Raw genomic sequence first — 13,355 nt, 5'->3', positions numbered from 1 at the left:
AAACATTTTGGTAAGAGGCCAAACCCATGCTCCAGAATCTGCTGAACTCTATGAATCATGTCAATGTGCAAACAGGACAAAAACAAGAATTTGAAGCCAGGTGGCAGTGAACAAGCCACTTTCAGAATATTGATTTTTGTTGTTCACTGAACTAGACATGGTCCTTCTTTTTCTGTTTGTGTGTTGGCTTAATGATGTGGAAAGATGCCTGTATGGAAATCTGAATTTGCGATTGTGTTTTTGTGTGTATATCCATGATTGTGTGAAATATCCCCTTTTTTTCCTGCTGCTGCTGTGTGTGTGATTATGTGCTCAGCCTTACTGGCTGGTGGCTGATAATAACACAAGAGACCAAGTGTTTGTGAATCTCTTAGCTGAGGAGATTCCCACCGTGCTCAGCGTGTCTGGGTTCTGTGTGTTTTTGGGGTTGCACGCGTGACTCCGCCAGCTGTTCTATTCTCCTGTTGGCCCCCTCAACCCTACGCAGCCCTTGTCCCTTGTCGACCCCTCCTTCCCACAGAGGCCTGCTCTTCATCTGATAAGAGCTGCACTGGCCAAACCCTCAGCAGAGCTCCTCAGAGCTGCTCCATGCTAACAATACTCCCTCCTTCCCCTCCATCCGCACACCATTTACATGTGAAAACATTGGGTCTTATCTTCAGTCCACTGGAGCAATGGCACAACAGCCAAGTGAGAGGGCTTGTTGGTATATATGTCTGTGAGGGGGCATTAAGAGAGCTGCATGACTCAAATCCAACTCCGAATGTGTGCACTTATGTGCCAAAGACAGTATTTCTATTTCTATTTTTACTACCCATTTTTTTTATGCGGAGAAGCAGCGTGAACAAATTAAACATACAATAACTTCAAGAGTCTCAAACAACACTAGTTGAGAGAATTAGAGGTTTTATTGTTAATGGGATATTAGCAAGCTTTATCACACTTGCACCATATCCAGTAGCTAGCGGCTATGGTAATGCATAATCAAAGACTCCCAAGAGAGGAAAAGTAGTCCCTCTCTGCCATATCCTTGGATTGTAGCCATAGTGGCTTTTAAGAATAATTCTAATCTACATGAGTATTAATGGGAGCACTGTCCTCACCATCTTAAATGGCAATTGCGCACCGACTATAACTCCTGAATTCATAACTGTTTACATTTTCCTCACAGTTCTCTGAAGTGCAACCAACCAATCAAGTGTTACATAACTTAATAGCAATAAAACACAAGTCATAAATTAAAATACAATTTTGTAGTATGTACAGAAATGCAGCTCTGCCCATTCACCAGCTGTCATGCCAAAAAAGGGCCTGGGACAGACAGCGAGAGAAGCGTGCAGGCTTTTAATTAAAGGCTGTGTAGTTAAGGGCCGAGGCTACGCAAACATGGGCCTCCAGCAGCAGAGTTTAAGATGAGGTAAAGGAGAGAGGGGTGTCAAGAGAAAAGCGGCTAAAATTTGAAGGAGGAGGAGGTGTGAGGGGAATAAAAATGAGCGATGTGTGAGGGTGGGAAGATAAAAGATGAGCAGACTGGGATACAGAGATGGGTACAAGTGAAGGGACGGACAGAGGACGGGATGGGCGAAAGCCGTCAAAGATGGTATCACGTTATCTGATGTGTCATAATGTGATGCGGATATTGGGGTGCAACAGCAGGATGAGAAGCAAGGCTCGAGGGGGATATTACAATGAAAATGGGGGGCAGCTGTTCAGATAATATTTATGTATTCACTAAGTTGTTTCTGAGGCATGTAGATAGTTGCCATGAATCCAAAGTATATAGAGATATACGTTTGAAATTAAATGTACTCAGGAAAAGCACATTGATACATGCTTGGTAGGACAAAATAACTAGATAATATAAAAAATAAAAAACCAACCAAAGAAAAAACAAAAAAAAAACAAACAAACAAAAAAAAAAACCCCAAAACAATATAAAAACAATCCAACATGGTGACGTAACAGATATCAGTTTTGAATCAAGCTTTGGTGAACTTGTGCTAAATGGCGAAACAGTGACACCTACTGATAAAACTGTGGAACTGCACGTCTCAGTTTAGCTGTGAAATAGACTCTAGTGCCAGGCAAAGTCAGTACTTAAACTATCTGACAATAGCACAGTTAATTGTCATAGTTAATTGTACTAAAGGCAGTTTATTCTCTTTAATGTTTGAGTAATTCTAGTCAACAGCTTAAGTAGTAAAAAAACACCTCTAAAATAAGTGAAATACACCAATTGATTTTGCGATTGCAACAAATGTGTTCATTCTTACATCTTGAATGCACTTTGAGCTTTTCCAGACCAATAAACCCCCCCCCCCAATCATTTAAAGCTGGGGTAGGTAATGTTGGGGAGCTAGCATGATTTGAAAGAAGCACCCCGTCTTGGTTCCTCCCCTCTGGTTTTGCTCATTACATGATCCGAGGCTTTTTTATTCGCAGCTTTTTCCACCAACGATTTTCTCTTTCTCGGCTGTTTAGCAGGAGGAGGCAAATAAACCGAGCCGGGTCGGGGAAATCCTTCCTGCATTTTCTCAGCCATGTTTGCCTTCCGAGTTTCTTCTTCAGTACTTTGTATTTTCATCCTAACACGCTATTTATATGCAGGGTGTGGTTATCAGGTATGTGCTGCTGGAGGGGGAGGAGGGGAGCCGGGAGAAGAAACTTACAAAACATAAGAAATGAACAACTGCATTTCGATCTGAACTTTTGGATTGGTCAGAGTTTTTACAGTAAACTGAGGAGTCTAACTATATTTCTTCTTGTTGATGATTAAAAAATGTACAGACTACTATCTGGAAGAGAAACCACTTCACCTAGACTAAGACAAAATGTCTCAGAATGACCTACCCCAGCTTTAAGGAGAAAGAAAAAGGAAGATGTATTCTACGTTTATGGATATGGATACAAGTGTATATATTACAGCTGAATGACTGCAACATGTTTTATTTACTTATCAGCTTGTGACTTATCACTTCTAGTAGTAGTATGAACCTGGACGGAATTTGTTCTAATTGTGCTTTGTTGCATTTACGTTTACATATTACTTAATCTACTGCATGACTTTTTCTTATTTTTATAAATAATTTTCCTGAATGATTTTTTGCAATTTTTTTTTTAACGTTTACCCAATTTTACTTTGTCGTTCACTGTTTTTGATTTACTTATTTCTTGACATCTTTAATAAATGCCCAATCTTTCTGATTTTCTGGTTAAAATAAAAATATAAATATTTATTGTTTGGGAGCGCTGAGATCTTAGTAGAAAAAGAAATAATAAAATATTCCTTATAGTGGATTATTTTTCCTCTTTCATACCAAGAAAAGCACTCAGAGAGCATGAACCTCTGCAGAGTCACTGGAAAAAGAATTACCACTGACAGGAGGCATTTTGTTTTAGTTAGAAGCTCTAATGGCAAAACTATCCCAAATCTCCCCATAGTAAAGAATCCTTTAAAAGAATTTCTGGATCCAGGCGATGATGCAGATCCCCCCCACAATGTAAGCACTTGTTCCATTTACCATTTCCGAGATTTCCTGAAAATTGAATCAAAATCCAACCAACCTTTGTGAGTTGTTACCAACAAAGAGGCAGACAGACAAATTAAAACTACCAACTGGATGATCACCACCTTGTCTGAGGTAAAATTTACAGTTGTCTTCTATATCGCTGGAGAACATGATTAGTCATCTTTCCATCATCAAGTTTGTGTGGCATGAGCACACAGCTAAATGTGTCACTATTGAACACAAAAATAGACCAAAATTCCCTGCAATACTCTCCTGTTGATTTTCGTTCTTATTTGAGTTACTTTCTATTACTGTGCTAGAGATAATTATACTCTATTGCAGGGGAAAAAAAATTTATCTGCAATTTTTATACTTAATTTATCTTATACTGTTGAAGACCTTCAATTAGTTCAACTAGGAATTATTGAAAGTCATTGTTGCATGTTTATGCTCAAGCTGATCCCACAAGAGTTCAACTGGATTAAAGTCTTGATTTACAGCAGGTCATTCCATCCTTTTCATAACTCCAGCACTCTGATGGTCTTAGCTCTGCGGGGAGAGAGCTGCCACCCTGCAGAATGAAGCTGAATTCCACCTTCTGGACGTCTCAAATTACCACTGGTTCTATAATCTCATTCCGATATGTCTGTCGATCAGCTATCTATCTGACACACACCTGGCACAACTTCAATCTTAAAACAAAACTGAACCTCCAGGAGAATATTCCAGGGGATTTTAGCATATTTTTGGTTACATTGCCGACGCATTTAGCTTTGTTTCCACAGAGGAATAATTCACACATGTTACACCTCATTGTAAAGGTGACTAAACAACCTTTCCAATCATATAAAACTCAATGCCAAATGGTATTATTAAAAGAGGAAATTAAGCAACTAAAAATACATTTCCTTTCTTTTTGTACTAAGTTTAGTTTATCTGCCTGGGCCACAGACTTTCAGGCTTTGCAATAAATATACCTTGGCAAAACATAAAATGGGGATAAAATGTCTTACCAGGTCTACAGGAGAAGTAATACACACAACATCTAAGTCAGAACTTTATATCACTTCATATGTACACAATACAGGGAATAGAAATATGATCATGGACAACTTCACATATATGAGAAAACAAGTTAAGGGAAAAAAAACCACACTGATTGTTTATCAAATCAAAACCAAGATGTCAACACTGGTGTAATGTTGTCCTGAGAAATTTTCCAGTTTTACTGCAAAAAGCACGACATTTGTTAAAACTCCAACAGTTCCAAGTTTGTAACATGAAGGTCCAGATAAATTTTCCTTTGGAAGGTAAAATCTTGAGAAAGGGTTAATTATGACTTTCTTTGGTTTGATTAGGACTATTAGTATTTTTTTTTTGTTTTCTCCAGAAAACAAAACAACAAAAACTAAGATGCAAATCACAACTACATCTTATTCTTACACATTCATTTCTCTTTACATGTTCTACTTTAAATAGACTGTTTGCCTGTCTAAGTCTTATGTACAGTGCTAAATATACCATAAACATACCAGACTGTGTTCTGTTACTAAACATACAGCAACAGAACACAGATATGCATGTTGTCAGTCTAAAACTACTAAGGGAGATTTTTCTGAATGAAACGCTGCTGTTTTTAACTGTGAAAAACAAAACTAATGTTGACTATGTACTTTAAGCTGCTGTTCTCTGTGCTTTAGGAGAGAATATGTGAGCCCAGTTACATTTGACACAAACACACGAACACAGAACAAGACGTCTTTTCCATCTGCTCTTTTTTGTTTTTTCCAAAATGAAGTTTTGGTCTTCATAAATATAACAAAAAAGTGATTTTTAGCCAACAGATGCTGGTTTAAAGGAATGATTAAACTTTTACCCAACACAGTTTCTGATAATCTCACTGGTCGTTATCAGGTGTGATGCAGGAAACACACTGAATAACAGAAACAGCCTCATTATTTGTTTTTTGAAATCCAATTATTAAAAATACTGAGTATTTAGTTTGACTCACATGATCATATGTTCATTTTCACTTTAACAGTCAACAGTATAAGGAAAAAATTAAAGGGTCTTCTCTTTATGTTTTTCGGTATGTTCCTTAGAAATATTTAACAGTAACTCAAGTTTGGATTTGATCTGGTATTTGGGGTTTTTCCACTTAAAACAAGATAAGATAGAAATGATTTATGGAAAATTTAGTAAGAATGTAAGAAGAAAAGCAAGTTTGGGACTATTAGAAAATACTGAATGACTTACACTCTTCAAGTGCTGCTATAGTGTTCCACAAACACACAAAAATATCACTTCAGTCAAGGTTAGAAGAAGCTATTAAATATAATATTGGATAATTACCACCTTCTCCTCTGGAGATGCAGCTTGTGCTCACTGATAGGTTTTACACATGCTGTTTTTTCAAACAGGGCCGCAAATCAACTGAGTAAAACAAACACCAATTTAACTGATGGTGTAACTAATGATGGTGTAATGCAGCCATCATACCAGCAGGGGGCGCCATCACATAAGCTGAGCCTACCAGGAGGAGCTGGGCTCTGTCTGGTGCTTCAGTAAGCTGATGTCTAGGCAGCCAGTTGAGGACCGTGTCAAGTCTTTCACTGCTTGTTGGATCTCCTCAACCAGGTCTTTGACTGTCCTGTAGTCTTACGCAGACCAGCAGCCTGATACGTAGCTCTCAGTCCAAAGTGTTATCAGCCTGCAAGACAGCAGCTACAGCTGCTCTGACTCCTCTGTGGGCCTAAAACTCCGCTGCGTGTCCGAGGCCACAGTTCTGGATGTGGGAGGTGTAGAGGGACGAGGTGTGGGGGGGTTCAATGGGTCCTGTGGACTGTCATATTGAGGAAGCTCGCCTTCTGAAGGAAGTTCCACATCTGGGAGATAAGGAGGAGGCGGCAGATCGAACCAGGGAGGCCTGCTAAAACACAAGCAAAGCAAAATGTTTAGTCACAAGATGCTACAAACTGATTATATTTTTTAATTAAACCAAGAGGAAGCAAAGACAGTCACGCAGCTGAGTAAGCTACTTGAGAAAAACTTTACGACTGTCTTTGCTTCCTCTTATTGTCAACAAACTGCTACAAAGCAAAGATAAGGAATGTCCATGTGGAGGAATCAGTAAATCTTTCACCTGACGTCCAGAACAGCTTCCGAGTATGATGGAGGTGATTCCATGGACAATGTGGAGGGATAAATGGTCCCAGATAAGAGCTGCAGTGCCTGAGGGGTAGAGTTGTACTGGTCTGCTGCAGTGGGGGAGCTGGGGGACAGACCTGGACTTCTGGCATGTACGTGTCCCCGGTCCAGTATGACCAAACGGGACAGCAGGAGGGGCTGGTGGTGATGGTGGTGGTGGGAGCTTCCTCTTACACCTCTGGGCAACAGGATGCTCCGTTTCCTCTGGTGATGGAGCACCAATGCCAGTAAGGCCACCACCAGGACGAAGATGACGGCGCTGCCGATGACCGCGTAGGTGATGCTCGGGTAGTAGCGAAGACGATAGTCGAGTGTCACAAAGTCCTGGCCAGGAGCTTCTGTGTGAGAGAGGAGGCAGATGAAGGGCAAATTGAGGATGGATCATGTAGCTGGAGGACGAGGAGAGGCGAAGGACCAACAGTGAGGAAGGGAGGAACAGTGCAGAATGAGGTGAAGGAGAGTAGCGTGAATTTCAATCTGTAAATTGTTTTCGGGTCATTTTAAAGTGTATTCTGTGTGATTCAATAACAGCAGCCTCTCTTTGAGATAAGAAGGGTTCATAACAAGCATGGCAGTAGCCAGACTCTCCATAAGAGCTCCAAGAGATTAGAAGGACAACAGAAACAACTTCTGAGCTCTGATTGGAAAGAGAAGTGACATAACTTTTTACAATAAAGGGGGGGGGGGTTTAAAGAGGCTAAAGGTAAAACAGCTTACACCATGCCAAGATAAAATATGCCTCTTGTTGCTTTGAAAGAAGGCAAAACAGCACCAGGAGCTGTCACACATTACTATGTTTGTCACAGCGAAAAAAGGATTCTGGAAGTCCAGGGAACTTAGCGCTCACGATGAGAGCTCGAGCTCGCAGTGACAAACGCTAAGCAAGCCAACTTAATGCCTGAAGTGAGGAAAAGGACGCCTGTAATGCCAGAGAGCACTGCAGCTTGTTATTCCAGATAGGATGACGGAAAAGTACTTAAACATTTCTGCTGACTGATATTACAGTGAGAGAATTTCAATCAGGCACTCAGGATAGACTCATGTAAATGGTGTTTGGGCTTATCAGCTGACAACACTGTTGTATTAAGTGGAGAGGAAGAGAGAAAGGAAGGGATCCTATTTATTACTGAACTGGAGAAAGAATGTGCTAATGACGAACGAGCTACATAAAAGTATTTTACTGTTGCAGTTTCAGTTCAAATTACATTTACGCCTCTAGGGACTGTGAACATCAAACGTCTGTGTGCCTCATAAAAGAACTTAAAACACTCAAGGGAATACTTTCTGTGTTCTGTATTCCAGGTTTTCCATGTTGCTGAGTAAAAGATCCTGTGCATTAATACCCGATGTCCTGAAAATTTCACCTGTCTATGTCCGATAGTCATCAGGCAGACGGTTGAGGACATTATTCGGAAAGCTTGCCGGGAAATGACCATTACCCGATATCTCAGGGTTGAATCAATAGACTGAAAATGCTTCCATCTGTCAGGATTATATCTGAAGAAACAGCAAAGCAGAGAAGCCATTTTTGGAGTATTCCAGGCTTATAGACTTAGAGGCTGGAGGGGGATATGGTGTTTTGCCAAGCGCAGACATCCCTCAACCACTTTTACAAGCAGAGCCTCGGAGAAACAAGCAGAAGATTAAACCAAATCTTATTCAGGAGGTTGAAACTTTTTCCTTCTTGATTAAATGCAAAATTTAAATTTTAATGTTTGTAAAAATGCTTCCAGGAATTGGCACAGGTGGATTTAATGGAATCATATTGTCTTTTAACACCTCAGCAGAGTTTGGGAGGTGAAGAGAACATCTGTAGTTTTAAAAGCTAAATAATTTCCCAGACTTTGGCTTTTTGGGACTTTTCTCTGTAATCTAACCACACAACTGATTTGTTGATAAATTAAATCTAATTTTGATTCATATTTGGCCATTTTTATTTTTTTACATCACAGTCTTTTACCAGGCTTTGTATAATTGCCTTTGCTTTTTTTTTTTACATGTCCACTCAATAAAACGCCAAACCTCTTTTCTGGTCCATATTTTTACTTTCAAGACAAGTTTAGAAGACATCGATGTTGGACTCCTGCATCGGTCTGTTGTGGTGAAGAAGCAGCTGAGTAAAAATGCCAACTCTCAATTTATTGTTGATCTTTGATCCTACGCTCACACACGAGCACGAGCTGAGGGTAGGCAGGAAGTGTTTTAGCTCTCCCTGTGGGAAAGGATGAGAAGCTTGGTCATCCAGGAGGGGCTCGGAGTAGGACTGCTGCTACTGCATGTATTGTGAAGTGACTATCTCTTAGTTAAGTACAAGGACTTTCTGAAGCATGGCTGTTGCTGTTGATGGTGGAGAGTCCTGAAATCGCTTGTTTGTAGTCTTCAGGCTAAGTTAATACATGCAGCCCTGATATGGCTGGTTCCCATGGTGATGACCTCTTTGGTCATAGGCAGGGTAGTTATTGATGTGGATGGACCCCTCAGTTATTGCTTTCTCACCTGATCATCAGTCCTAACTGTACTGTTGTTGTTCTTGTGGGGTTGAGGTATGGGGGGTAGGGCTGTGACGATACGCTTTTGTCCCGATTCGATTCGATTCAGATCTTTGGGTGTTGATTCGATTTAAACTGCGATTCTCACAATTCTTCGATATTGCTGATTTTTGTAGATAAAAAACAAAAAAAATGTATAAAACTTTTTTTGCTCGTAATTTTTCTTGATTTCAATGAGGAAAAAACAACACAGTGGCAAGTAAAAAGATCAATAAAAACAAGAAAATGACAAGAACTTTATTTATTTGAAAAAAAATAATAAATTTTTTAACGAAAAAATTGATTTTAAAATTGTGAAGCAAAAAATCCCAATGTGCAATTTTTCCCACCCCTAATGGGCGTTGGGGTCTCTATGCCTGTTAAGTTTGTGTGTTTTAGAGTGAAAGGGTATGATTAAGTTTATGGCTTGTGATGAACTTGGATGTGTGACTCCTTGTGGTTTTAATGTGCAAAAATAGTCGTTTTTATTATGTCAAGTACTTTGTGCTGCTGTTATTCATGAAGTGCTTTATGCATAAAGCTTGATTTGATATCTGATATGTATTAAACTGTTATAAAAACATGCCAAAACCCCATTTTAAAAGATGTTTCTGTGTATGATAAAAACAGCCATCTTCAGAGTTCTTTCAATAAAAACTTGTTCTGTTTTTTCTTCTTGACACCATGCTGTTTGCTTCCCCTGTCTACCTGACCTTGAAGGCCTGGGGGAGCTCCTGCAGCGTGTGTGTGTGTGTGCGTGTTTGTGTCTGTGTTCGCTCATAGTGTTGAATTCTAAACAACAAGCAGCCTGGCATACAGCTTATTTATTTACCAGTGTGTAGTCAGGGGCCCCATGCCTTGCCTTAATTAAATCTAATTTAATTCAGATGCTCCACCCGCCTGCTGCCCCTACCAGTCACCAGCCGAAAAAACAAGCTCCCCCCACGACCCCTCCCTTGTGATTTAAAATTGCCCAGTCCTTCACGCTACCAATTAATTATGGATTGAACTCTCAGCAGAGAAATACAAAAACAAAGAGGAGTTATTTCCATAATTACCTTGTAAAAAAAAAAAAGAAAGAAAAGTCCAACATAAGAGATCCTCCGACTGCCAACCTACGCAGCCTATCAGGTTTCACTGCAGTCCTCTGGGAGCAGTAAAAGAAAAAAAAAAGACACATTGAAAAGAAAGCAGTGCTTTAACATGAACAATGGGAGCGTCTGCAGAACATTCCTGATGGAGTCCTGAAAGGCTGCTGCAAATCACACAGGAGATGAAAAGACAGAAGAAAAAAGGGAGGGAGGCTGAAGCAGCATCTATTTCTGTCAGGAGAGAACGGTCTTGTATGTTTCTGCCCCCCCCCCCGGCCGTGTGTGAGATTCAGTTTGGGTTCGGTGTTACGCCACATTTTTTGCCGGCAGAGGCAGGTGGGCACATTAAATGCAAATGCAGGAGAGAAGCTCTCACAAAATGAAAGTTTATGCTGATGTTGAAAAAAAGTTGTAATGTTACAGAAGTCAAGTGTTTCCCAACAATTTTATCACGACGACGGTTTTAATTTATTTTTTTTTATACTTGTGTGTTGGCCTGTATCTCAGTAGCTGTTTCTGCTTCTGTCAGATCCTCAGCACTCAGTTTGTACCTCGGTTAGTTTGTAAAAAATCATTCTGTTAGATGCAAACTTGACCTTTGCAAAGTATCATCCTCAGAAAAGTACATTTTTCCTTAAACCACGCTTCAGTGTCCTTAACTGAAAACTCACATCACACTCCATTAGTCTTCAGAAACATTTACAAGTCAAACCTATTCATAACAACACTCCATTCAAACATACAAACTACCTGCGAGTTCCCTTTCTGCAGAGAATGAATGCCACACATCACCATCTCGGATTGGTGTGTTTGAGGTATATGAACATACACAAAGCAGTGCACTCAGCTCTGAATAAAAGCAGGCTTTGACACCTTCAGATACTCGTGTTGTTCCGAAATAAATTCTGCTTCTGCATGTACATCCCAAACTGGGAAAGTATTTTCTTCACTTTTAGAGATCCTTCTATCTTTCCCATTTCTGCTTCTGATGTTTGAGCTGAAGTATGTAGGAACAGCATTTTTGACTATTTTACTTGCCTGTTAATTCATTTAATAAAAATGATCAAAGCTGAACATCAAAGTTTTGACAACTTCCTGTGTCTCGTCACACTTGAGACGAAAGTCTTGGGGCAAACTGAATTTGCGATCCTACAGCGGCAACGTCCAGCTCTGCTGCTTGAGGGTTGCGGTTTTGCAGGTTTTAGGTGCTTCCCTGTACATCAACTGATTTACACACATCATGCACCATCCATTTACACCTCTGAGGAAGAAGGAAGGTTACCATTGAAACATGTCAGTCAGGCCTATGCTACAACTGAGTGTCTATGACAACATTTTAGTAACTAAAATAAGCTTTTGTAATTTCAGACACTCTGAACTTAACTGGACTATGTTGACCCAAGGACTGAATTTGGACAGGTATGTCTTTCAGCGAACTGACAAAATCCAAGGTGAAGAAATTTCCTAATTTACCCTGATAGCAGCTGTGTGTGGCATCCTACACACTCCCGTTATAAAAGCCGTTCAGCATGGCTTGCCTTCAGTCAGAAATACATCAGCCATGTCCTACCAGGAGAACATAAAACCAGGAGAAGTTCTGCAGCTGGCAGATGATAAATACACATTGAGCAAGTTTATACAGTTAAGAGCTGAAATATAAAGCTGAAGGTATAAGTACATGATGAGTTATTGGAAAAATATTTATCCCAAAGTAATAGAAGAGGTGAAATATGACAGATAAACAGTTTAAATATACAGATTCTTGCACTCCTAGTGCATGTTTAAATGGGGTTGCACAGATGCACTTGCATTCCACATTAATAACCTTTCTGCATCTCCCTCAGTGGCTCTGGCACCTCTCACATACACCTCCATACTGTATTCATAAACTCATAAACCTTCCACATATGGGCTTGGGGAGAGGAGCAGGATGCAGCCTTTCAAATAGGCCCCTTTAATTACATCAGAGTGCCTTCTCCTCACATTTCTCTCCATCTCATCCTCCTCCCAATCCTCCCCTCACACACCCACTCCACCTCTCCCAGTGCATTTTATTTCAGCTTTGGTTTCCTTCTTTCTCTGAGCTCTCCTCGTGTCAGTAAATTACAGTCATAGGGATGACATCCACCTTGCCTTATTGATATACAGTAACTGCACTCAACGTGGATTAAATTCTCACCAGAATTCTTATCAACGGGGCAAAAACAAACAAACAAACAAACAAAAAAAAGATCAAATCTGTCTCCAAATCCTTCCCCTCTTTATCAGGTACTTTCAGTTTTAGCTAGCTTCTTCCTGCAGTAGTTTACTTCTTTCTGTTTTGCATTTCACTATCTACCACCTGGATCATTTTTTATTACCCCGGTGTGAGAAAGAGGAATTATATGGGCATACAGCGGTCACACACAACATAACCTGTGTAAGAGGATGGAAAGAGAGAGAGAGAGAAAACAGACATGTCTTAAGGGAGAGGGAGGAAAGATAAGCATAAGTACAGTGTCAGTTAAAGTATTATGTGCACACGTTGTCCTGAAACTTAAAAAGACCCAGCCCTGCTGTATGCTGTGTCCAGTATCTGCAAACACACTCCTTTCAGGCTGCATATCTGTGTGCTGAGAAATGCTTCTTTTTTCTTTCTGCGGAATAAAAGGAACAATGAAAGCACAGCCATCTTTGTGATGACTCAGTCAGGTTTTTCAATACCTGGCAATTCTCCTGCATGTGGAGCCATGCAGACACACAGACTCTCACAGCCAAAGGGTCAAAAAATACCAGTATTGTGAGGGAATAAGCTTGACTGAGTGGGGTATTATCCGACAAAAAAAGACAAATGATCTAACTGTATAGATGCTATTATTAGTATATTGTATTATATACAATTATTATACATATTATTATTATACACACACATATACACATATATATATATATATATATATATGTAATATATATATATATATATATATATATATATATATATAATATATATATATAATATATAATATATATATATATATACA

The 13,355-nt window shown here is 39.7% G+C and overlaps 1 protein-coding gene across 1 annotated transcript in view; it reads right to left on the bottom strand.

Moving 5' to 3' along the window:
- Positions 1-4,716: 4,716 nt before the first annotated feature.
- ldlrad3 (low density lipoprotein receptor class A domain containing 3) overlaps positions 4,717-13,355 on the bottom strand; it is a 95,124-nt gene continuing 86,485 nt past the window's right edge. Inside the window, exons 5-6 of the mRNA XM_079248254.1 lie at positions 6,652-7,054; positions 4,717-6,438 (exon numbers count right to left, since the gene is read on the bottom strand). Of these exons, the coding sequence (XP_079104380.1) occupies positions 6,234-6,438; positions 6,652-7,054 (608 nt within the window). The 3' untranslated portion in view covers positions 4,717-6,233. The remainder of the gene's footprint in view (positions 6,439-6,651; positions 7,055-13,355) is intronic.

This window comes from Telmatherina bonti, assembly GCF_933228915.1.
Source record: "Telmatherina bonti genome assembly, chromosome: 2".
Taxonomy (NCBI): Eukaryota; Metazoa; Chordata; class Actinopteri; order Atheriniformes; family Telmatherinidae; genus Telmatherina; species Telmatherina bonti.
This window is presented reverse-complemented; position numbering and strand designations above follow the sequence as displayed.